This window comes from Coregonus lavaretus (genome assembly GCF_964263955.1).
Source record: "Coregonus lavaretus genome assembly, chromosome: 11".
Lineage (NCBI taxonomy): Eukaryota > Metazoa > Chordata > Actinopteri > Salmoniformes > Salmonidae > Coregonus > Coregonus lavaretus.
Genome location: NC_139998.1, coordinates 21,469,176 through 21,495,755, shown reverse-complemented (window position 1 = coordinate 21,495,755; position 26,580 = coordinate 21,469,176). Strand labels below are relative to the sequence as shown.

The 26,580-nt window shown below is 42.7% G+C and overlaps 1 protein-coding gene across 1 annotated transcript in view; it reads left to right on the top strand.

Moving 5' to 3' along the window:
• Nucleotides 1–26,580, top strand: part of LOC311137457 (furin-like) — a 211,084-nt gene that overhangs the window by 15,633 nt on the left and 168,871 nt on the right. Inside the window, exon 2 of the mRNA XM_084171973.1 lies at nt 9,131–9,440. Coding sequence (XP_084028099.1) covers nt 9,252–9,440 — 189 coding nt within the window. The 5' untranslated portion in view covers nt 9,131–9,251. The remainder of the gene's footprint in view (nt 1–9,130; nt 9,441–26,580) is intronic.

Sequence of the window (26,580 nt, the reverse complement as noted above, 5' to 3'; positions counted from 1 at the left end):
AGGCCACCCAAAATTCTGAAATTTCCATCCCCAACTATAAAATTTTCCATCTAGATAGAACTGCCAAGGGGGTGGAGTTGCAATCTACTGTAGAGAGAGCCTGCAGAGCTCTATCATACTATCCAGGTCTGTGCCCAAACAGTTTGAGCTTCTACTTCTAAAAATCCACCTTTCCAGAAATAAGTCTCTCACTGTTGCCGCTTGCTACAGACCCCCCTCAGCCCCCAGCTGTGCCCTGGACACCATATGTGAATTGATTGCCCCCCATTTATCCTCAGAGTTCGTACTGCTTGGTGACCTAAATTGGGATATGCTTAACACCCCAGCCATCCTACAATCCAAACTAGATGCCCTCAATCTCACACAAATAATCAACGAACCTACCAGGTACAACCCTAAATCCGTAAACATGGGTACCCTCATAGATATCATCCTGACTAATTTACCCTCTAAATACACCTCCGCTGTCTTCAACCAGGATCTCAGCGATCACTGCCTTATTGCCTGCGTCCGTAACGGGTCCGCGGTCAAACGACCACCCCTCATAACTGTCAAACGCTCCCTAAAACACTTTAGCGAGCAAGCCTTCCTAATTGACCTGGCCCAGGTATCCTGGATGGATATAGATCTCATTCCGTCAGTAGAGGATGCCTGGTTGTTCTTTAAAAGTAATTTCCTCTCAATCTTAAATAAGCATGCCCCATTCAAAAAATACAGAACTAAGAACAGATATAGCCCCTGGTTCTCCTCAGACTTGACTGCCCTTGACCAGCACAAAAACATCCTGTGGCGTACTGCATTAGCATCAAATAGCCCCCGTGATATGCAACTTTTCAGGGAAGTTAGGAACCAATATACACAAGCAGTCAGGAAAGCAAAGGCTAACTTTTTCAAACAGAAATTTGCATCCTGTAGCACTAACTCCAAAAAGTTTTGGGACACTGTAAAGTCCATGGAGAATAAGAGCACTTCCTCCTAGCTGCCCACTGCACTGAGGCTAGGAAACACTATCACCACCGATAAATCTACAATAATCGAGAATTTCAACAAGCATTTTGCTACGGCTGGCCATGCTTTCCACCTGGCTACCACTACCCCGGCCACCAGCTCTGCACCCTCCGCTGCAACTTGCCCATGCCCCCCCCGCTTCTCCTTCACACAAATTCAGACAGCTGATGTTCTAAAAGAACTGCAAAATCTGGACCCCTACAAATCAGCTGGGCTAGACAATCTGGACCCTTTCTTTCTAAAACTAGCCGCCGAAATTGTCGCAACCCCTATTACTAGCCTGTTCAACCTCTCTTTTGTAACGTCTGAGATCCCCAGAGATAGGAAAGCTGCCGCGGTCATCCCCCTCTTCAAAGGGGGTGACACTCTAGATCCAAACTGTTACAGACCTATATATCCATCCTGCCCTGCCTTTCGAAAGTATTTGAAAGCCAAGTTAACAAACAGATCACCGACCATTTCAAATCCCACCGTACCTTCTCCGCTATGCAATCCGGTTTCCGAGCTGGTCATGGGTGCACTTCAGCCACGCTCAAGGTCCTAAACGATATTATAACCGCGATCGATAATAGACAGTACTGTGCAGCCGTCTTCATCAACCTGGCCAAGGCTTTCGACTCTGTCAACCACTGCATTCTTATTGGCAGACTAAATAGCCTTGGTTTCTCAAATGACTGCCTCGCCTGGTTCACCAACTACTTCTCAGATAGAGTTCAATGTGTCAAATCTGAGGGCCTTTTGTCTGGACCTATGGCAGTCTCTATGGGGGTGCCACAGGGTTCAATTCTTGGGCCGACTCTTTTCTCCGTGTATATCAATGATGTCGCTCTTGCTGCTGGTGACTCTCAGATCCACCTCTACGCAGACGACACCATTTTGTATACATCTGGCCCTTCATTGGACACTGTGTTAACAAACCTCCAAACGAGCTTCAATGCCATACAACACTCCTTTAGTAGCCTCCAACTGCTCTTAAACACTAGTAAAACTAAATGCATGCTCTTCAATCGAACGCTGCTGGCACCCGCCCACCCGACTAGAATCACTACTCTCGACGGGTCTGACCTAGAGTATGTGGACAACTACAAATACCTAGGTGTCTGGTTAGACTGTAAACTCTCCTTCCAGACTCACATTAAGAATCTCCAATCCAAAGTTAAATCTAGAATCGGCTTCCTATTTCGCAACAAAGCCTCCTTCACTCATGCTGCCAAATATGTCCTCGTAAAACTGACTATCCTACCGATCCTTGACTTCGGCGATGTCATTTACAAAATAGCCTCCAACACTCTACTCAGCAAATTGGATGTAGTCTATCACAGTGCCATCCGTTTTGTCTCCAAAGCCCCATACACTACCCACCACTGTGACCTGTACGCTCTTGTTGGCTGGTCCTCACTACATGTTCGTCGTCAATCCCACTGGCTCCAGGCCATCTATAAATCACTGCTAGGCAAATCCCCGCCTTATCTTAGCTCATTGGTCACCATAGCAGCACCCACCCGTAGTCTGTGCTCCAGCAGGTATATCTCACTGGTCATCCCCAAAGCCAACACCTCCTTTGGCCACCATTCCTTCCAGTTCTCTGCTGCCAATGACTGGAATGAATTGCAAAAATCTCTGAAGCTGGAGACTCTTATCTCCCTCACTAACTTTAAGCATCAGTTGTCAGAGCACCTTACCGATCACTGCACCTGTACACACCCATCTGAAATTAGCCCACCCAACTACCTCATCCCTATATTGTTATTTATTTTGCTCTTTTGCACCCCAGTATCTCTATTTGCACATAATCTCTTGCACATCGAGCATTCCAGTGTTAATACTAATTGTAATTATTTTGCACTATAGCCTATTTATTGCCTTACCTCCATAACTTGCTACATTTGCACACACTGTATATATATTTTCTGTTGTATTTTTTTGGCTTTATGTTTTTTTACCCCATATGTAACTCTGTGTTGTTGTTTTTATCGCACTGCTTTGCTTTATCTTGGCCAGGTCGCAGTTGTAAATGAGAACTTGTTCTCAACTGGTTTACCTGGTTAAATAAAGGTGAAATAAAAAATAAAATAAAAATAATTAATGTGCAGATAATCTCCAAAAAGCCTAGGCCTACCAGTAGCCTATGCAAATTAGGGAGCCAAATGAACGGTTCCCTCACCGATGCGATTCAGTAGACTACACTGACTGATGAGAAGAGTCACTCACTTTAGCGTCACTGTCTGGCAAGCCCTGACATCCTAGGAAAGGAAACATAGGAAATCCTTTGGTTTATTTGTCCCAATGCGATACCATGGACATATAACCATATAGGCTATGCTCCACGATTCCACTTGACTGGCTATGTGCAACATGCTAAATAAAATAAATGAATGTGCCAGAAAACAATAATTAGGCTAAGTGGATTTCAACTCATCGTTACCACTTACATTACATGGGACGTGCAAATTAGCAAGCATCATTCTCTCTCCCTCCTTGTAAAGAAATTTGACTGCAACCAACCACAGTGCACACAAATTGTACCGGGAGGCAGGGCAGACAAACTGCGTTTACCTGTCATCACTTGCTTTGTGAGTGACAGGCGCCTATCCTATCAATAGATTGCTAGAAGATGCCAATTGTTCATTCTAGAAGGAGAGGGCTCGACCGACTAGTGAATTGAAACTTTTAAATGGAAAGTAGCCTAGTTAATATGAAGTGGAAAAAGTAGCTGGCTGAAAATTAGTCCGTAAACAGCTGATTAGCCGAAGGCCGGCACTAATGGAAAACACTGGATGCAATGATCTCCCGCTCAGTCCTATCCTCTGCCTCTGTTGTCTAAGATAGATAGATCCCCCCAATTAAAGATAAGGAACGTTGTGTCCTTGATGTTTTATGGAATGTTTTTTGACAGATTCAGATTTTAATGGTCACCTCGAGACTGTGGGAAATCAATAGCTGTGTTTTCCCACCTTAAGCCTGATCATGTTAAATTGCCTTCATCTTATTGAATAATGTGTGGTCCAGGCAGCGCAGAGCAGACATCGACAGCTAAGAAGACTGCAGGGAATTTCCATCGAAAAGGACCCATGAGCACCAACATGTGGAGTTCATAGGAGCATATCAAATTGGTCAATTAAGGCATAGATACATTTCCATCTTAAAAAGTAGGCATAAGTAAAGGCTTTGATTTCTGGATAAACAGATGGAAAAGGGGTCTTCGAAAACATCTACCGGAAAGTCTTAAAAGGTATCAAAATACATAAAAACCCCGGCCAACTAATAAACACATATTTAGTTTAGGTGACATTTTAAAGCTTCTGTAAGTATAAGAAATAATTGCTTTGTGCCTTGTAATTCTGTTACCAAAAACACACATATCTATAAGATATTTTCTAATTGCTCTCCCTCATGAGGGAGGATAATGAAAGTTCACAGAAGTAACAAGTAATGGTAGACCTGCCAATTAGTTATAGTGATTTTACTCATACATTTTATTTTGATTAAAACTCTTAATTGGTAACGGAATTACCAAAAAATCAGTAACGGAATTACTGCAACTGAATTGGCTACAATGGGAAATCATAGTCACAAATCGCAGTTAGGTCACCTGCTACTGTCCTCCCTTCCTCTGGCATACTGTTATGTTTAGCTCATAACTGTTTTCTTTGTCTTTCTGTTGTCTGGTGATCAAACCAAGATTGTTAAAACAGTCCGAGTCTGGACAACCCCTCCCTTTCTCTCTCTCACTCTCCAGTTAATGTCACCTCTCCCAGCTCTTACTGACACCTACCCATGAGCCTCCTCTTTCCATTTACTGTAACCAGCATCCTCACCCACTGACCAAAGACCGACACCGGACATCCATGGACATTGAAAAGTAGTTGAAATTTGGTCAGTCCAACCTGGCCTTGACGTTAACGTCCACAGAGGGACCAGACTGGACCAAATCTGAACCTATCATAGACTTGTGTTTTACAAGTTTGGATAGCACAGTACAGTACATTACAATAAAGTACTGTACTGAGTAAAGTACAGTGCAATACAATACAGTAAAGAAAAGTATAGTACAGTATAGGGATGTGCCTCTTTCCCTTTCAAGACGATTCGATACGCATCTAGATACATGGGCTCCGATACGATACAGAAACAATACGTTTTATTTAGAAAAGATTTGGTGCAATTCTGTTTGATTAGACAACGAATTGATGTGATTCGATGCAATACGGTTGCATAAACACATTTATTTTCCATTTAAATTAATATCTGCTGTTGCTGGAGCTCATGAGCTGGGCCTCTGAGCTGGTTCTGTCTGAGCTGACTGTGTGTGTGTGTGTGTGTGTGTGTGTATGAAGTATGTCTATGGTGATCTGAAATGATTAAGCATCTACCAACCCACTTCCACTATCATGGGGGGCAATGTAGCCTATGTTATTTGTCCCCTACTTTGGTTCTGAAATCACCATCACCCACTAATTAACTTGTCATTTTACAGATTCTGTTTGAGCTAGTAATATACAGTGAGGGAAAAAAGTATTTGATCCCCTGCTGATTTTGTACGTTTGCCCACTGACAAAGAAATGATCAGTCTATAATTTTAATGGTAGGTTTATTTGAACAGTGAGAGACAGAATAACAACAAAAAAATCCAGAAAAACGCATGTCAAAAATGTTATAAATTTATTTGCATTTTAATGAGGGAAATAAGTATTTCACCCCCTCTCAATCAGAAAGATTTCTGGCTCCCAGGTGTCTTTTATACAGGTAACGAGCTGATTAGGAGCACACTCTTAAAGGGAGTCCTCCTAATCTCAGTTTGTTACCTGTATAAAAGACACCTGTCCACAGAAGCAATCAATCAATCAGATTCCAAACTCTCCACCATGGCCAAGACCAAAGAGCTCTCCAAGGATGTCAGGGACAAGATTGTAGACCTACACAAGGGTGGAATGGGCTACAAGACCATCGCCAAGCAGCTTGGTGAGAAGGTGACAACAGTTGGTGCGATTATTCGTAAATGGAAGAAACACAAAAGAACTGTCAATCTCCCTCGGCCTGGGGCTCCATGCAAGATCTCACCTCGTGAAGTTGCAATGATCATGAGAACGGTGAGGAATCAGCCCAGAACTACACGGGAGGATCTTGTCAATGATCTCAAGGCAGCTGGGACCATAGTCACTAAGAAAACAATTGGTAACACACTACGCCGTGAAGGACTGAAATCCTACAGCGTCCGCAAGGTCCCCCTGCTCAAGAAAGCACATATACAGGCCCGTCTGAAGTTTGCCAATGAACATCTGAATGATTCAGAGGAGAACTGGGTGAAAGTGTTGTGGTCAGATGAGACCAAAATCGAGCTCTTTGGCATTAACTCAACTTGCCGTGTTTGGAGGAGGAGGAATGCTGCCTATGACCCCAAGAACACCATCCCCACCGTCAAACATGGAGGTGGAAACATGCTTTGGGGGTGTTTTTCTGCTAAGGGGACAGGACAACTTCACCGCATCAAAGGGACGATGGACGGGGCCATGTACCGTCAAATCTTGGGTGAGAACCTCCTTCCCTCAGCCAGGGCATTGAAAATGGGTCGTGGATGGGTATTCCAGCATGACAATGACCCAAAACACACGGCCAAGGCAACAAAGGAGTGGCTCAAGAAAAAGCACATTAAGGTCCTGGAGTGGCCTAGCCAGTCTCCAGACCTTAATCCCATAGAAAATCTGTGGATGTCACGCCCTGGCTCTGGGGACTTTTATATGTTGAGCCAGGGTGTTAGTTTCTATGTGTTAGTTTCTGGGTGTTAGGTTCTATGTTTCGTTTTCTATGTTCATGGTCTAGTTTGTGTATTTCTATGTTGGCCAGGGTGGTTCCCAATCAGAGGCAGCTGATTGGGCTGATACTTAGGCAGCCTGTTGGCACTTGTTAATTGTGGGATCTTGTTCCGTGTAGGTTTGTGTTTATGACCGAGGACTTCACATTTCGTTTTGTTGTTTTGTTCATAGTGTTAAGTACTCAATAAAAGATGTACGCATTTCACGCTGCGCCTTGGTCCACTTATTACGACGATCGTGACAGTGGAGGGAGCTGAAGGTTGGAGTTGCCAAACGTCAGCCTCGAAACCTTAATGACTTGGAGAAGATCTGCAAAGAGGAGTGGGACAAAATCCCTCCTGAGATGTGTGCCTGGTGGCCAACTACAAGAAACGTCTGACCTCTGTGATTGCCAACAAGGGTTTTGTCACCAAGTACTAAGTCATGTTTTGCAGAGGGGTCAAATAAAAATGCAAATCAATTTATAACATTTTTGACATGCGTTTTTCTGGATTTTTGTTGTTGTTATTCTGTCTCTCACTGTTCAAATAAACCTACCTTTAAAATTATAGACTGATCATGTCTTTGTCAGTGGGCAAACGTACAAAATCAGCAGGGGATCAAATACTTTTTTCCCTCACTGTATCAATATTTATAGTTTACAAATTAGCTATGACATAGCCAATGAATATATAGCTCAACTTTGGATTTCTTTGGACTCTTTTTCTCCTCCTGCTTTCGCCCTCATTATGAAATTATCAACTTTACCCTGTATATCTAAAAATGACCCTATACACTGCAGGTAGCTTATAGCCAGATGAGTTGTGTCTCGGGTATCTTACTTTTATTCCGGTAAAACACCATTTTCAACAGCGCATAGATAAAAGTAACCTAGCAAATTACATAGGTTGTCAACCAACTAATAAAGCCTAATATCGCGCAAGCCATTTTAGCATGTGAATGCTAAAGGTGCCGCGCAGAAGATCAGGAACAGGCCGCCTACATCGCGTTGGTCAGCGTGTGAAGCTGGGCACAGTGCTCAGTTTGACTAAGCTACTGATATTCCCTAGGGTTGTTTGGCATGCAAAATTGCTTGTAGATCAATGACTGTCAATACGGTTACATGCTTAGTTCAGCACTGAAGGAGAGGACGCATTAGTTGTCACAAAATGTTAAGCATTTTCGGAAGGTAGTAAGAAATGAAAATGAGGAAACAATTTATAATCTGCAATTCGTAACGTTTGAATCGATTTTCTTACCAATGCATGCTACATTTGGATCCGTTTGGGGTCCTTGGACCGATGCAGTCCTATCTTAAACATTTGAATCGGGGACTGATGCGAATCGGTGAATCATTACATCCCTAGGACAGTAGAGTACAGTATATTGTACTGTGCTCTACCTCACTGTACTGAACTCTACCCTACTCTGCTCTGCTGTGCTGTATTGTACTGCACTGTACTCTACTGTGCTCTTACTGTAATTCCATTACCAAAGTTTGTATCTGCACAGTTTTTCCTCTAAATTCCTTTTTGTTAAATTTTCTGTTGAAATTGTTAAAAGTAGTCATTGTGCATAGAGATTTTGTTTGCCAAACATTTTAAAGTAAAAAAAACTCAAGTCAAAGCGTAATTCCGTTACTGTGGAATTGCCCTGCATCATCTCCGTAAATTATGCCTGGGGCGCTTCCTGAGTCTGTATTCTTACTGTGCTGTCTGTGTGTAACTGAAAAGCCCATCTATGGCACCTGGACAGACTGAGGGCTCTCAGGGGAGACAGACAGAGCTTTACCTACTCTGTTTTTAGATACCACAGCCTCGTCACAAATTACAGCTTAGCTCTCCCCCATATGACAGCTCACAACTAAGATTGAAGTCAGACTGTCAAAAAGCCCAGAACAATGCAAGCTGCCTTCGCACAGTAGGACTTCTCTCGCAAGCAACCCTACTCTCTTGATCCTGTTTCGCCTTCATATGGATCTCGCTCCAACTTTTTCAATTACTGCTTGAATTGTTTTAGATGAGGGTTATTCCTGGTGTTTTGCAGATCGGCTCAAAGCTTGAAGCACAAACACTTTTGAAGAAGTAGTCTCATGCTGTTGTAGCCTCTTCTTTCAGCTAGAGAAAGTCTGTCTCTGTGTCTCTCTAGTAGAAACCGTGGTGGTAGAAAGTGAATGCTTTCTATGCATGCTGTGGTCTGTGGTCTTCTATTTTTGCTCTGCGCTGTGGCGTGGGGTTGTGCGCACTGCACACTGAGTGAGCAAGTACCTGTGTGTGTTTGCGTGCATTCATACGTGTGTGGTTTTATAACTTTGTTCTCTTTTTCTCCAGGTCACTGCTCTATTTGGCTGCTGTGAGGGAGGCCAGTGCTGTTACTGGTGAGCATTGAGACTCCACCCTAGAAAGACAGACAGACGGAGTTCCCCTGCCCGGCGCCCCTGTTCTCCTTTTCATGGATGCCAGGTTGGCCCTGCTGCAGCTTGGGACTCTCCTGGTCCTCCTGTCCGCAGCACTGGAGTCGACTGCTGAGCTGACCGCTGGCAAGGAGGTCTACACAAACACCTGGGCGGTCCACATAGAGGGGGGACTGCAGGAGGCTGACCGAATCGCCAGGAAACACGGCTTCATCAACCACGGCAATGTGAGTAGCACAGCAGTGCACCCTGTGGAACCGCTCTAGTCAGTCAGAGTGTATGATCTCTCTATGCCCTTTATCTGTGGTCAGTTAAAACCCTGTTCTATTTCAGTGACAGCCTGCTCAACAGGTTTCAAGGTACAACAAGACATACAGACAGGACAGCCTATAAGCCCTCGTGCTGAGAGTCAAAGTGCATGTCATGACTCTTCCAGCCCAGCTGTTAGCTGTTAGCTGGCAGCTAAAGCCTGCACTCCTCCTATGGGTTCTATACTGAACAAAAATATGAACGCAACATGTAAAGTGTTGGTCCCATATTTCAAGAGCTGAAATAAAAGATCCCAGAAATTTGCCATACGCACAAAAAGCTTATTTCTCTCAAATGTTGTGCTGAAATTTGTTTACATCCCTGTTAGTGAGCATTTCTCCTTTGCCAAGATAATCCATCCACCTGACAGATGTGGCATATCAAGAAGCTGATTAAACAACACGATCATTACTCAGGTGCACCTTGTGCTGGGGACAATAAAAGGCCACTCTACAATGTGCAGTTTTGTCACACAGCACAATGCCACAGAGGTCTCAAGTTTTGAGGGAGTGTGCAATTGGCATTCTGAATGTCCACCAGAGCTGTTGCCAGAAAATGTAATGTTCATTTCTCTACCATAAGCCGCCTCCAACGCCGTTTTAGAGAATTTGGCAGTGCGTCCAACTGGCCTCACAACCGCAGACCACGTGTAACCATGCCAGCCCAGGACCTCCACATCTGGCTTCATCACCTGCGGGTTCGTCTGAGACAAGCCACTTGGACAGCTGATGAAACTGAGGAGTATTTCTGTCTGTAATAAAGCCCTTTTGTGCTAACAAACTCATTCTGATTGGCTGGGCCTGGCTCCCCAGTGGGTGGGCCTATGCCCAGTCATGTGAAATCCATAGATTAGGGCATAATGCATTTATTTCAATTGACTGATATCCTTATATGAACTGTAACTCAGTAAAATCTTTGAAATTGTTGCGTGTTGCGTTTATATTTTTGTTCAGTATAGTTAATTTGGGCATACCATACCGTGTGTGTGTGTGTGTGTCAGGGTTTCTGTTAGGAAAATGTGGCCCCGGACATTTGACCAGCAGTATTTTAGGACCCATATGCATTGGGTGCGTAACCTGATCAGGGCGTCCACCCACGGTGCTCAGAATGACAGAAATTACATTTAGATTATGGTAATTCATATTAACAGAACATGCAAGTCGAGGATGCAACGATGTACAGTCCTTACCGAATTCTGATGTGCACTTTGAAGATGCTTTCTACCTGGCTACCCCTACCTCAGCCACCAGCTCTGCCCCCCCCCGCTTCTCCTTCACCCAAATTCAGATAGCTGATGTTCTGAAAGAGCTGCAATATCTGGATCCCTACAAATCAGCTGGGCTAGACAATCTGGACCCTTTCTTTCTAAAATTAGCCGCCGAAATTGTAGCAACCCCTATTACTAGCCTGTTCAACCTCTCTTTCATATCATCTGAGATCCCCAGAGATTGTAAAGCTGCCGCGGTCATCCCCCTCTTTAAAGGGGGTGACACTCTAGATCCAAGCTGTTACAGACCTATATCCATCCTGCCCTGCCTTTCGAAAGTATTTGAAAACCAAGTTAACAAACAGATCACTGTCCATTTCGAATCCCACCGTACCTTCTCTGCTATGCCATCTGGTTTCCGAGCTGGTCATGGGTGCACCTCAGCCACGCTAAAGGTCCTAAACGATATTATAACCGCGATCGATAAAAGACAGTACTGTGCAGCCGTCTTCATCGACCTGGCCAAGGCTTTCGACTCTGTCAATCACCGCATTCTTATTGGCAGACTAAATAGCCTTGGTTTCTCAAATGACTGCCTCGCCTGGTTCACCAACTACTTCTCAGATAGAGTTCAATGTGTCAAATCGGAGGGCCTGTTGTCTGGACCTCTGGCAGTCTCTATGGGGGTGCCACAGGGTTCAATTCTTGGGCCGACTCTATTCTCTGTGTATATCAATGATGACGCTCTTGCTGCTGGTGACTCTCAGATCCACCTCTACGCAGACGACACCATTTTGTATACATCTGGCCCTTCATTGGACACTGTTTTAACAAACCTCCAAACGAGCTTCAATGCCATACAACACTCCTTCCGTAGCCTTCAACTGCTCTTAAACGCTAGTAAAACTAAATGCATGCTCTTCAATCGAACGCTGCTTGCACCCGCCTGTCCGAGTAGAATCAGTACTCTCGGTGGGTCTGACTTAGAATATGTGGACAACTACAAATACCTAGGTGTCTGGTTAGACTGTAAACTCTCCTTCCAGACTCACATTAAGCATCTCCAATCCAAAGTTAAATCTAGAATTGGCTTCCTATTTCGCAACAAAGCCTCCTTCACTCATGCTGCCAAACATGCCCTCGTAAAACTGACTATCCTACCGATCCTTGACTTCGGCGATGTCATTTACAAAATAGCCTCCAACACTCTACTCAGCAAATTGGATGTAGTCTATCACAGTGCCCACCCGTAGCATGCGCTCCAGCAGGTATATCTCACTGGTCATCTCCAAAGCCAACACCTCTTTTGGCTGCCATTCCTTCCAGTTCTCTGCTGCTAATGACTGGAACGAACTTTAAAAATCTCTGAAGCTGGAGTCTCTTATCTCCCTCACTAACTTTAAGCATCAGTTGTCAGAGCAGCTTACCGATCACTGCACCTGTACACATCCCATCTGTAATTAGCCCACCCAACTACCTCATCCCCATATTGTTATTTATTTTGTTCATTTGCACCCCAGTATCTCTATTTGCACATCTTCTTCTGCACATCTATCACTCCAGTGTTAATACTAAATTGTAATTATTTTGCACTATGGCCTATTTAGTGCCTTACCTCTATAACTTACTACATTTGCACACACTGTATATAGATTTTCTATTGTGTTATTGACTGTATGTTTTGTAACTCTGTGTTGTTGTTGTTTTTATCGCACTGCTTTGCTTTATCTTGGCCAGGTCGCAGTTGTAAATGAGAACTTGTTCTCATCTGGCTTACCTGGTTAAATAAAGGTGAAATTAAAATAAATAAATAAATAAAATGTTAGAATAACTGTCCACATTTACTTTTCCTCAGCCAACAAGATGAGTAAAGAACATCAACATCACTATCCGATGTCAATCTACTATCCCCCATAGAGAAAAGTTTACCTATTCTATTGGTCAGCTTGTCGAGAAAGAAGTAGCCTATTCCAAACAGTTGAGACAGTTGTGGGAAGATAGATCCCAAATTCATACAACCAGGCTACATTTTTTAAACGTTAAAAGCACACCACTGAGCAGCCTTCTGGATTCCTCCTTAGGAATACATGCGTAGGAGGCTCTGAATTACCAACCCTCCCTCCACCCTATCCCCCACAAAAAGAGGATTTTCAGAGCGGTTTGCAAATTGAATTCAGGCTTATCTTCTGCTTTCTTTATGTTGCTGTCCATGCAGCTTCTGTCTTGAGCTCCATCCCAGATGTTTTTTTCTCCTGTTATAGTGGTAGTTCCTACGGCGGTCATAAAGTAGTAGGGGGAGATGTGGTATTGTTAATTTGTGTGATGCCTCTCGTTGTCAAGCTCATCACCACTCAATTGCCTCCTTGGCTCTCATTGTTTACTTGTCAAAATACTGTAGTTTCTCGCTCTCAGCTGCCTTTGATTGGAGTTAATTGGTTATTGATTTAATCTGGCAGGGACTGCTGTTGGGATGCTGTGAAAGGATTCTGCTGTAAAGAGAGAGGGAGAGGGGGAGAAGGAAATAGAGAAATAGACAAAGAGAGGCCATTAGAAAAATAATTATATTCATAATTGGCTCTTTGAATGCTAGTCATTTTTTGCCTTATTGAATAGGCCTTATTCTGTTTTGAGACTGCATGCGTGCATGCATATTTCAAGCAATCAAGCTCCACACAGATTGACACACATGCACACACAGTCACACACACAGTCTCACACATTATTTCCCCCAGAGGATAGTTTTATGTTTATACCTTCATCACTTGTTACGACCCCTTTATGAAGGTAGTTCTGATAGACAGGAACAATGGTATAATAGTACGTGGGTTCTTCTGTCTTTTCCCTCTCTACAGCCTTGTAGTATAGCCCCCACTACCACACCAGTATTCCCAGTTGGCGCCCCCAGTTTAGAGCCAGAAACACCTGTATGCCTCTGCCAGTAAAGCACAGGGCAGACAGAGACTTATCCGATCAGAGATCCAGGGCTTGTAAGCACTGGCAGGGGTTGACTGTTATTTTGGATAACCTAAATTGGCCTTTCTTTTTTAACCTGGGGATCGAGTGTTGTCCTCTGATATGTCATGACTCTTTCTCTCGCTCTCTTTTTCTCTCTCTCCCTATCCTCCCCCTCTCTCTACTCTTGTCATCTCACTGCGCTCTCTTCCACTTTCACTCTTTCCTTATGCACACATATATTCAATCTCCCTCTGCTCTCTCGGTTTACTCTCTCAAAAGCTCCCCAAAGCTTTGTCCTTCTCTGCTCTTTCTCTCTTTCCCTCCCATCACTCCCTCCACATGCTGAGGCAGACTTTAATGGGGAAACATACGTCTGCATTTTTTTCTGTCATTACTCACTCATGCTGAACGGTGGGTGTGGGAGGAGAGGACTCCTTGAAGATGGGTCGGTTTGTCAGAGATGGATGTCTGATGCCATATGGTACGGAGTCCTGCTCACATCCCACAGACAGACAGTAGGCTACACAGTAAAGCCCTACACTCATGAATCTCTCTTCTCTTCTCCCGTTCTCGCCTTTTCTCTTATTTTCTCAATTTTTCTCATTCTCTGTGTTAGCAGTTGATGTTATTCTTCAATAACACAGACCCCAAAGCAAATCAGGGGGAGAAAAATATATTTATTCAAAGAGAACAAATCATAGTTGTTATGCTGGAAAGTGGATGGTCGATGTTCATTCTTTCCTGTTCTCGTTGTTTTCTCCACTGAACAAAGAGACAGGATGTAGTTTATACCAAAACCTAGCCTGTGGTTGACCAATTAGAATTCCTTGCAGTAAAATTGGGCCAATGGCCAAATACCAAGTATCCCGTTTCAGGCTCAATGTACAGTACCAGTCAAAAGTTTGGACACACCTACTCATTCCAGGGTTTTTCTTTATTTTTACTATTTTCTACATTGTAAAATAATAGTGAAGACATCACAACTATGAAATAACACATATGTAATCATGTAGTAACCAAAAAAGTGTTAAACAAATAAAAAAATGTGTTACATTTGAGATTCTTCAAAGTAGCCACCCTTTGCCTTGATGACAGCTTTGCACACTCTTGGCATTCAAATCAAATCAAATGTATTGGTCACATACAGGTGTTTAGCAGATGTTATTACGGGTGTAGCGAAATGCTTGTGCTTCTAGCTCCGACAGTGCAGTAATATCTAACAAGTAATATCGAACAATTTCACGACATATACCCAATACACACAAATCTAAGTAAGGAATGAATTAAGAATATATACATATATGGATGAGCGATGTCAGAGCGGCATGGACTAAGATACAGTAGAATAGTATAGAATACAGTATATACATATGAGATGAGTAATGTAAACATTATTAAAGTGGCTAGTGTTCCATTTCTTAAAGTGGACAGTGATTTCTAGTCTATGTCTATAGGCAGCAGCCTCTAATGGCTGCTGCCTATTCTGTCAACCAGCTTCATGAGGTAGTCACCTGGAATGCATTTCAATTAACAGGTGTTCCTTGTTTAAAGTTAATTTGTGGAATTTCTTTCCTTCTTAATACGTTTGAGACAATCAGTTGTGTTGTGACAAGGGAGGGGTGGTATACAGAAGATAGCCCTATTTGGTAAAAGACCCAAGTCCATATTATGGCAAGAACAGCTCAAATAAGCAAAGAGAAACGACAGTCCATCATTACTTTAAGACATGAAGGTCAGTCAATCCGGAACATTTCAAGAACATTGAACGTTTCTTCAAGTGCAGTCGCAAAAACCATCAAGCACTATGATGAAACTGGCTCTCATGAGGAGCGACACAGGAAAGGAAGACCCAGAGTTACCTCTGCTGCAGACGATAAATTCAATAGTTACCACCCTCAGAAATTGCAGCCCAAATAAATGCTTCACCGAATTTAAGTAACAGACACATCTCAACATCAACTGTTCAGAGGAGACTGTGTGAATCAGGCCTTCATGGTTGAATTGCTGCAAAGAAACCACTACTAAAGGACACCAATAATAAGAAGAGACTTGCTTGGGCCAAGAAACATGAGCAATGGACATTAGACCTGTGGAAATCTGTCCTTTTGGTCTGATGAGTCCAAATTTGAGATTTTGGTTCCAACCGCCATGTCTTTGTGAGACGCAGAGTAGGTGAACGGATGATGTCCGCATGTGTGGTTCTCACCATGAAGCATGGAGGAGGTGTGATGGTGTGGGGGTGCTTTGCTGGTGACACTGTCTGTGATTTATTTAGAATTCAAGGCACACTTAACCAGCATGGCTACCACAGCATTCTGCAGCGATATGCCATCCCATCTGGTTGCGCTTAGTGGGACTATCATTTGTTTTTCAACAGGACAATGACCCAACACACGTCCAGGCTGTGTAAGGGCTATTTGACCAAGAAGGAGAGTGATGAGTGCTGCATCAGATGCCTCCACAGTCACCCGACCTCAACCCAATTGAGATGGTTTGGGATGAGTTGGACCTCCTTCAAGACTGTTGGAAAAGCATTCCAGGTGAAGCTGGTTGAGAGAATGCCAAGAGGGTGCAAAGCTGTCATCAAGGCAAAGGGTGGCTACTTTGAAGAATTTTTGCTTACTACATGATTCCATATGTGTTATTTCATAGTTTTGATGTCTTCACTATTATTCTATTATGTAGAAAATAGTAAAAATAAAGAAAAACCCTTGAATGAGTAGGTGTGTCCAAACTTTTGACTGGTACTATATAGACAATTTGGATCAATGAGAACTTGCCACATGTAGCTATGAGTCCCGGACTGGAACCCCTACACAGATTCTAAACAGATGTTGAGCTGAAAAACAACCCGTGTCCCTGACCCATTAATCTTCAGTTAATCTTCAGTTCCCCATTACAGATCATTGATCTTTAGTTCCCTGCGTAGTGTATTTATCTTTGAATATTCTTACACTCCCCCCTAGACCGTTTAAAAAATAAATATACTGAATATTCTTACATCTCCAACCTTGACTGCACAATTCTACACACACAACGGCACATACACACACCCTTCTATACACTACACAGTAGTGGTGCGCTGTTCAGCTGTTTGTCCACCCACACCCGCCCGCAGTTGCTAATGACCCATCCACAACCCCCCGACTATATGTGATAAAGTGAAAATCTGAGGCCCGCACCCAACCCTAACCCGCTAATATAGAAAATGCGCTGTAGGCTACAGTCCAAGACGGCGGAACGATTTTTTACAGGGGGTGCAGGATTTTTTTGGCCTGATTTAGATATGTTTCTGTTTATAAGTTGACTTTGATAAACTTGTCATTACGTCAACTTGTCTATAATTAGATACATGTTGTCCTAGAAGACTAAATAAACCCTTTGCTTACCAGAATAATGTCATAGATCGATAGAATGAATGCTTCAATCTAGTTGACATCAGTGGATATAACCGCGGGGACTGGGGTTATGATTCAACCCGCACATGACTACTACACAGTGCACAAACATCAATATCGTCTGACTACTCGACCCTACACACCAAGGCGGCGACACATACAGCACATAATGATCTGACAGACGCGCTAGTGCACGTACATTGTCTTTCTGCCTGATCACACCCTGTAGCGTATCACACATGCACTTAGATAAAGATGGAGTCTCCAACGAGAGTGATGGGTGGGTTGTGTAGGTAGGGAGGCAGGCAGGAAGCTAGATACAAATGGAGTAGGGGAGAAGTTTTAAACAAAAGGATCCAATGAGAAAGTAGAGAGAAGAGAGTGAGTGGAACTGAGAGGAAGGAGGAGAGATTATGAAAGCAAGAGATTGCGTGGGAGAGAGTGGATGAACGGTGGCTAAAGACTGAGATTGAGAGTGAGAGGAAGAGACAGAGGGAGGATTGGTAAGCAAAATGTAAACAGTTGTCTGAAATGAGATTGAGGCGTACATCCTTAGTCATTGTTTCGTTTAGGCACCAGCCGCATGAGCATAATGAGCCATATTTTAGCCTTTTGTCTCTGAGTAGGTGAGAGGAGGCAGCAGGGAGATAAACATAACTAATACAGTCCTCCAATGTCTGGGCTACACAGTGGCTTTATTTGGGGAGATGGGTGGGTTAGATAAAGGATGCGTGGCCTGGGGATGGTTGAGTGAACAAGGGGAATGATTGCTTAGTCATCCTCACTTCCTTTCTCTCTGGTGGTGGATGTTCTCTGGGCCCAGCCACCAAGGACGTCACCAGAGTGTCATAACATTCGGGGCTCAGCCCTGAAGACCAATAACCTTTTCTAAAATAATTTCCTGCAATTCTACATAATTTTACATGACTGGAGACATTACAATAATATTTTGGAATACCATACAAATAACCAAAATGACAGGATACTCTGACATTGACACATTGAGATCAATAAAACGAACAACCCATGTCTTAAATGCAACCAATAGCATAGGCCAATGAAAGAGTGGATACATAGATTTTAAGCCTACAATATGAGGAGAAAATTATAGGCCACCAACTTTCCAGCAGCACTCACTTATCCAAATAGTTTTTTCCCTCAATTGTGTTTTGAAATATTGCAAAAGACATTGTAGCTGCTGCCTGCTGTTCATTGACAGACATATTAACAGCCACAACTCAACAATCAGCTGTTTGATATTTGCCACACGGGCTGCTCAATTGCGGGATTCCGACTGCACTTGTGAAGAAACACAATCCACAGCAATTTTTAAAAGAAGCTGTTGTTCCTCTGTGGCTAAATTCTGCGCTCTGGTGTAGTACTTTCAATGATTTCAGTTATTTCTGTACAGACAGGAGTAATTACATTTGGCACATTTATTAAAATGTATCTGCAGCACTTCCAGCACCCTTTCCATGGATTGTGGTCAGTAACCCCATATGAGGTTATTGCTTACGTATTTTGTATTCACATCAGTAGGCTAAGTGACTGAAATGCATCAGAAAATTATTGGAAAGATCTGGAAAACATAAGAGAAGCTCATCAGGTAGGCTATAGGCACTCACTTCAATTTAGCTAGATCATGAGCACTCACTTCAATTTAGCTAACATTTCCCAGCCTAATTGTGACCAAATATCCAAGCGGAGATTCAGTGAAAACAAAAATCTGACATTGATTGATTTATCAAGATGCGTTCCCATGCTTGTCTAAAAATAGCGCTATGACGCTGTCCCAATGAAAACGGTGCTGAAATTATCAGTTGACCACACACGGCAAGTGCTTTGCATTTATTATAACCAGTGGTGTAGTGCTAATTGTTTTTTTGGTAGCCTAAACGATAATTCTTCAAATGTTACGGGTGAAATGTCCGTGCTGCATGCATGCCAACCATTTGATCCCAATCAGTTTAATTGGAATATGCATTTCGATCTTCTTGGATGATGTAGGCTAAGTAGCTTATCTACTGTTTAATCACATTAGTTAAACACAGCCACCTGTATTTTGTTTCAATCAAAGCATATTTAGCGTGCTGTTGATTACTGTACACATTTAGTTTTTATTTTATTTTATTTTTACATTTCTGCACAATCATCCTAAATTGTCATAAGAAGGTATGTGATGTTTTTGGTCTAACAGTAGCCTAATATTATCTATGCTATTATATTCAGTTTGTTATGTAGAATACTAATTAATCATTAAGTGATCTTGAGACATTGCACCATTCTGAGATGTGGTGGAGCGCCCTCGTTTATAGCGGTTGGATGACTTTCACGTAACCACAGCTTTACGAACTAAGCGGGGCATTCAGTTGACTACACATTTTTTTCGCAGCAGCGCAAATGATTCAGGGCTGACACAAAATCATTTGAGGCTAAAGCCCCAAAAGCTAGGTCCTGGTGACGTCCCTGCCAGCCACACACACACAGAGCTGGCAGAGGGTGTGTGTAATCAGGAAGTCATGAGATGTTTATCACTGAGGTGATATCATCATCATGTAACTGATTATTCCCTTCAGTGTTGTGCTAAATGCTTTATTGTTAGGATACATTCATTTCTGTGTTTGTGTGTGTGTGTGTGTGGTCTATGTTTAAATGTCATGCAGTGTTCCTTTTGCAGCCTGATCACTAGAAATAGATTACGGATGTTTGGAAAGGTCCTGAGAGCGTCGATATACAGTGGGGAAAAAAAGTATTTAGTCAGCCACCAATTGTGCAAGTTCTCCCACTTAAAAAGATGAGAGAGGCCTGTAATTTTCATCATAGGTACACGTCAACTATGACAGACAAATTGAGAAAAGAAAATCCAGAAAATCACATTGTAGGATTTTTAATGAATTTATTTGCAAATTATGGTGGAAAATAAGTATTTGGTCACCTACAAACAAGCAAGATTTCTGGCTCTCACAGACCAGTAACTTATTCTTTAAGAGGCTCCTCTGTCCTCCACTCGTTACCTGTATTAATGGCACCTGTTTGAACTTGTTATCAGTATAAAAGACACCTGTCCACAACCTCAAACAGTCACACTCCAAACTCCACTATGGCCAAGACCAAAGAGCTGTCAAAGGACACCAGAAACAAAATTGTAGACCTGCACCAGGCTGGGAAGACTGAATCTGCAATAGGTAAGCAGCTTGGTTTGAAGAAATCAACTGTGGGAGCAATTATTAGGAAATGGAAGACATACAAGACCACTGATAATCTCCCTCGATCTGGGGCTCCACGCAAGATCTCACCCCGTGGGGTCAAAATGATCACAAGAACGGTGAGCAAAAATCCCAGAACCACACGGGGGGACCTAGTGAATGACCTGCAGAGAGCTGGGACCAAAGTAACAAAGCCTACCATCAGTAACACACTACGCCGCCAGGGACTCAAATCCTGCAGTGCTAGACGTGTCCCCCTGCTTAAGCCAGTACATGTCCAGGCCCGTCTGAAGTTTGCTAGAGTGCATCCAGAAGAGGATTGGGAGAAAGTCATATGGTCAGATGAAACCAAAATAGAACTTTTTGGTAAAAACTCAACTTGTCGTGTTTGGAGGACAAAGAATGCTGAGTTGCATCCAAAGAACACCATACCTACTGTGAAGCATGGGAGTGAAAACATCATACTTTGGGGCTGTTTTTCTGCAAAGGGACCAGGACGACTGATCCGTGTAAAGGAAAAATGAATGGGGCCATGTATCGTGAGATTTTGAGTGAAAACCTCCTTCCATCAGCAAGGGCATTGAAGATGAAACGTGGCTGGGTCTTTCAGCATGACAATGATCCCAAACACACCACCCGGGCAACGAAGGAGTGGCTTCGTAAGAAGCATTTCAAGGTCCTGGAGTCTCCAGATCTCAACCCCATAGAAAATCTTTGGAGGGAGTTGAAAGTCCATGTTGCCCAGCGACAGCCCCAAAACATCACTGCTCTAGAGGAGATCTGCATGGAGGAATGGGCCAAAATACCAGCAACAGTGTGTGAAAACCTTGTGAAGACTTACAGAAAACGTTTGACCTGTGTCATTGCCAACAAAGGGTATATAACAAAGTATTGAGAAACTTTTGATATTGACCAAATACTTATTTTCCACCATAATTTGCAAATAAATTAATAAAAAATCCTACAATGTGATTTTCTGGAATATTTTTTCTCATTTTGTCTGTCATAGTTGACGTGTACCTATGATGAAAATTACAGGCCTCTCTCATCTTTTTAAGTGGGAGAACTTGCACAATTGGTGGCTGACTAAATACTTTTTTTCCCCACTGTATACCTTCCTCTGCGCAAAAAAACAAAAACAAAAAACGATTGCCCAGAATTCTGTGCAAACTCATGATGCTTGGAGCCAAAGCGCGCTGCTCAGACCACTGCGCTATGGCAGTTCACAATGTTTTAGCATGCTGCGAGAATACCATAGCCTTTCCCAAACCATAGCCTTACCCAAACCATACCCTTAACCACTCGGAATTAATGCCTAAACTGTTAACCTTTGAGTTGTTTCCGTTTTAACCATGTAACCACCCAGAATTAACCCTGTAACCACACAGAATGAATGCGTCAAAAATAGACGTCCATCCATAATACATCAAATTTCGAAGGGAAACTATGAGATCTTGTTGCAGCGTGAGCCAGTCAGGTTCATTGTTCTGTGAGACTTGACTCAACTTGCTCAGTGGAGAGTGGCTCCAATGCCACCGTCTCTCTCTCTCACACACACACACACACTCTCACACACACACACACTTTAATAATGCACTCACACCTTCATACTCCCACACCTTTAGACAGACATGCAAACCCACAAACCCAGCACAGAAGAACATTATGGTGCTTCATTAAGCAGACACTGCCATTAGCACCTGAAATTTGAGCTGTTTTCTAATCTCTGTGGATTGTGTTGGAAGAAAAGGAGCATGTCTTCAGTTCCTCTCAACAGCTAAATTATAAAGTATGGCCGTCAGCAAAAAACTGAGAGTTTGAAAAAGTTATATTTAATCATAATTCCTGCAGTCTTTCATGAGGTAGCCTATCTTGTGTAGCTTATAACATCATCTCACCTTTTTATTCCACCCTCAATCTCCGTCATTTTCTTAGTTTTTCATCCATCCCCTCTGCCCTCCCACTTCCCACTGTTTCTAGTCTCTTTCTCTCACTCTCATTGGTGTAAGCTACATCTCCTCTCCTCCTGCTCATGGCCACAGATAGAGTAGACAAAAGCCCACGCGATTAGCCGCCTCCTGGCACTCCTTCCGCGCCACAGAGCACAGTGCTGCGCTGCCACCACCACCCCGTTGTTGCCATGGAGAAGGTTGCCAGCCAGCAGGTTATTATCAGCAGATTGGGCCCAGTTTCTAGTTTTATTAGTCATATGTACAGAATACACGTGGTATACACCGTCCAACGAAATGCTTACTTGCAGGTTCCTTCTCGACAATGCAACAACAATAAGAAATAAGAAAATATAAGAATATGAACATAAAGTAAATGGCTCAGTAGAATAGAATAAATAAAATCGGATTTGTCCCATGCTTCGTAAACAACAGGTGAACACTAACAGTGAAATGCTTAGTTACGGGTCCTTTTCCAACAATGCAGTGTTGAAGATCTTTTTTTATTTATTTACATAATTATAGAAATAGTGACACGAGGAGTAAATACAGTGATTAACGAATAACAATAACAAGTAAAAAATAACATGGCTATATACAGGGAGTACAAGTACCGAGTCGATGTGCAGGGGTACGAGGTAATTGAAGAAGCAATGTACATATAGGTAGAGGAAAAGTGACTAGGCAACAGGATAGATAAGACAGTAGCAGCAGTGTATGTGGTCAGTATGCATTTGTGCACGTGTTGTCACCATACCAGAGTTTTGACTTCGATACCAATACCAGGTTTAGGATCACTATACTCAATACTGAAACCATACTCAATACCAAAACGATACTCGAAACCGAAACAATACAACGGCAACAAAAATAACGCATATTAGCTGAAGTCACAGAATAACCACTGTGCTTAATTTTTTTTAACATTGAACAATATTTTGATAACTGGTAGAACAACTACAATAACAAATAGGATATATTCTATTCTATACTGAACAAATATATAAACGCAACAGTGTTGGTCCCATGTTTCATGAGCTGAAATAAAAAATCCCAGAAATGTTCCATACACACAAAAAGCTTATTTATCTAACATCTTGTGCGCAACTTTGTTTATATCCCTGTTAGTGAGAATTTCTCCTTTTCCAAGATAATCCATCCACCTGATGTGTGGCATATCAAGAAGCTGATTAAACAGCATAATCATTACACAGGTGCACCTTGTGCTGGGGACAAAAAAAGGCCACTTTAAAACGTGCAGTTTTGTCACACAACACAATGGCACAGATGTCTCATGTTTTGAGGGAGCGTGCAATTGGCATGCTGACTGCAGGAATGTCCACCAGAGCTGTTGCCAGAGAATTGAATATTTATTTCTCTACCATAAGCCGCATCCAATGTCATTTTAGAGAATTTGGCAGTACGTCTAACCGGCCACACAAACGCAGACCACGTGTAATCACGCCAGCCCAGGACCTCCACATCCAGCTTCTTCACCTGTGGGATCATCTGAAGGGGGGTGGGGGGAAATGCTGAGGAGTATTTCTGTCTGTAATAAAGCCCTTTTGTGGGGAAAAACTCATTCTGATTGGCTGGGCCTGGCTCCCCAGTGGGTGGGCCTATGCCCTCCCAGGCCCACCCATGGCTGCTCGCCTGCACAGTCATGTGAAATCCATAGATTAGGGCCTAATAAATTATTTCAATTTACTGATTTCCTTATATGAACTGTAACTCAGTAAAATCTTTTAAATTGTTGCATTTACATTTTTGTTCACTATATATTCAAGTTATTTAAAAAATAAAACATCTAAACTGTTTTAAAATGTAATTTGATACATATTAGGGTTAATTTGCTCATCTTATGGCCATAATATTGGGTCAAATTACATTCATTAGACCTATGATTCATTATTCTTTACAGCTAAATAGTTGAATGTATTAAATTAATAGTTCAGTTCCAAAACAACATAAAAAGCTCATTTCTGCAGCATCTACACTGAGTGTAGAAAACATTAGGAACACCTGCTCTTTCCATGAGATACTGACCAGGTGAAAGCTATGATCCGTTATTGATGTCACGTGTTAAATCCACTTCAAATCAGTGTAGATGAAGGGGAGGAGACAAGTTAAAGAAGGATTTTTAGGTCTTGAGACAATTGAGACATTGATTGTGTGTGTGCCATTCAGAGGGTGAATGGGCAAGACAAAATATTTAAGTTGAACGAAGTATGGTAGTAGGTGCCAGGCGCACCAGTTTGAGTGTCAAGAACTGCAACCCTGCTTGGTTTTTCACGCTCTGTTTCCCGTGTGTATCAAGAATTGTCCACCACCCAAAGGACATCCAGCCAACTTTACACAACTGGGGGAACCATTGCAGTCAACATGGGCCAGCATCCCTGTGGAACGCTTTCGACAATGTGTAGAGTCCATTCCCCGACGAATTTAGGCTGTTTTGAGGGCAAAGGGTGGGGGGTGGGGGAGGGGGAGGGGGGAGTTCAATTTAATATTAGGAAGGTGTTCTTAATGTTTTGTACACTCAGTGTATATTATCCATGTCTTCTTCAGCCATGACTTTGAGAAACATAGAATATTACAGTTTTTTAGGTCCTTGTTGATAGAATAGTCTCGACCGGAGCTCATCCAGTTTGTTCTCCAGTGACTGCAGGTTCGCCAATAAAACATAATGCAATTTTTTGCATAAGTATAATACAGGAAAGCACAATTTATAGTCCAATATTTAAACGTGTTTTAAATTGTGCACTATTTAATAAGAGTCTGGTAGCAGCAGTTGTGATGTGTGTGTGTGTGTGTGTGGGTATGGGCGTGAGTTGCTGCTCCCTTCCAGTACACACCCTGCCTCTGCCTTTGTGATGGGAACAATGAGTCTCTGTGGATCCCAGGCCACGTGGCAGATTGGAACACATCCAACTTCTTCCTGCTAGTGTTGTTCACTCATACCTCTCGTCCTACTTTTATCTTCTTCCCCCCATTCTCTATACCTCCTCCTACTGTTTAATCATTTTTTCTCCTTAGGTAATGTGCGTATGGACAGTAGCATTGTGACGATCATGGAATTTTTAATGACAGTAATTGTCCAGCCAAATAACAGCAGGTTGTTTTTTTGCACTTTTTCCTCCTCTCCTTTGCTCCTGACTACATGTGCTGCCATAGAAATAGAATGAATAGAACGAGCGTCCCGATTCAAGTCAACAAGGCATAATGTGTGGACTAGCGACCAATTGCGAGTGTATCCATAGGTAGTGTGTTAGGTGACGCGACAAACAATGGATGCTATGAAACAAATACATTTTCACTAAATGTCAATAATGTGGTTGTCAAAATATATCATAAATCACATCAATATGGCAGTTGTTACCATGGCTAAAAATCTAAATACTGTACGTTATGATATTTACGCAATATGACCCCAAATGTAAAGCAAGTGCAGTGCTAAGAACGTTCAAATCTGTGGTACAGACCTTTTGTGAAACCGGCGAAATCTGTGTGTTTATATTTGCTCTTGGCGAAACGTATTCCTCAACCTACAAGAGTAAGATCGATGTGACATTGTATTGCTAAGTATTGGAATGTCCTGAGGGTGTTTCACGGTCATCGGACATCCTTGGACTGAAATATAAGGTCAAACGTTTTTCTGTCGGCTCTGTCATTTATGTTTTCAGTGACACAAAAAAACATAGCAAGTTACAAAGTAGAGCTTCGTAGCTCCATTTCGATGTATGGGTTGTCAGGGATTGGTCCAAATTCACGTTTCGCCACCCCCATTTCCATGACGAGTGCTAGCGTGCTAGTGTGTGGGACTGCCTGACACCGTTTGCTGAGGCAACGCTGCGCGGCATTGGCTCTATTGTGCCAGCGTCTAATTTTGTGATTGATGGTTTTATTTTTTCAAGTGAAACTACCAGAATTCAGTGGCTACAGCCCTACAATCGATAAAAACATTCAGTAGCTATCATAGCCCCATCTATCTTTCTGTTCAGCTGGCTAGCAGGCAGCTCCCTGTCTCTTCTGAGCCTTATCATTTGCTGGAAACGGTGCAGTTTATCCTCCCATCACTAGAGTAACTTATCACCAAAAATAACAATGTAGCCCAACTCAGGTGTAGGCCTACCGTAGTAAGCTATGTTATTAGACTAGTGTAGCCTTCTGTGTTACAGTTCAGACTTGGTGAGAAGTGTGTGTCTGTTAAGGCGCTTACAGATGGGCCGCAGTGAGCGGCGAAGGTCTCAGACTTCAATGGGAGTAGGGCGGCAAGCCGCGGTTCGTGGTGCTCGCTTCCGTGAACGCTGCCACTGGCTCAGCGCTCAAGCCGCTAAAATATTAAA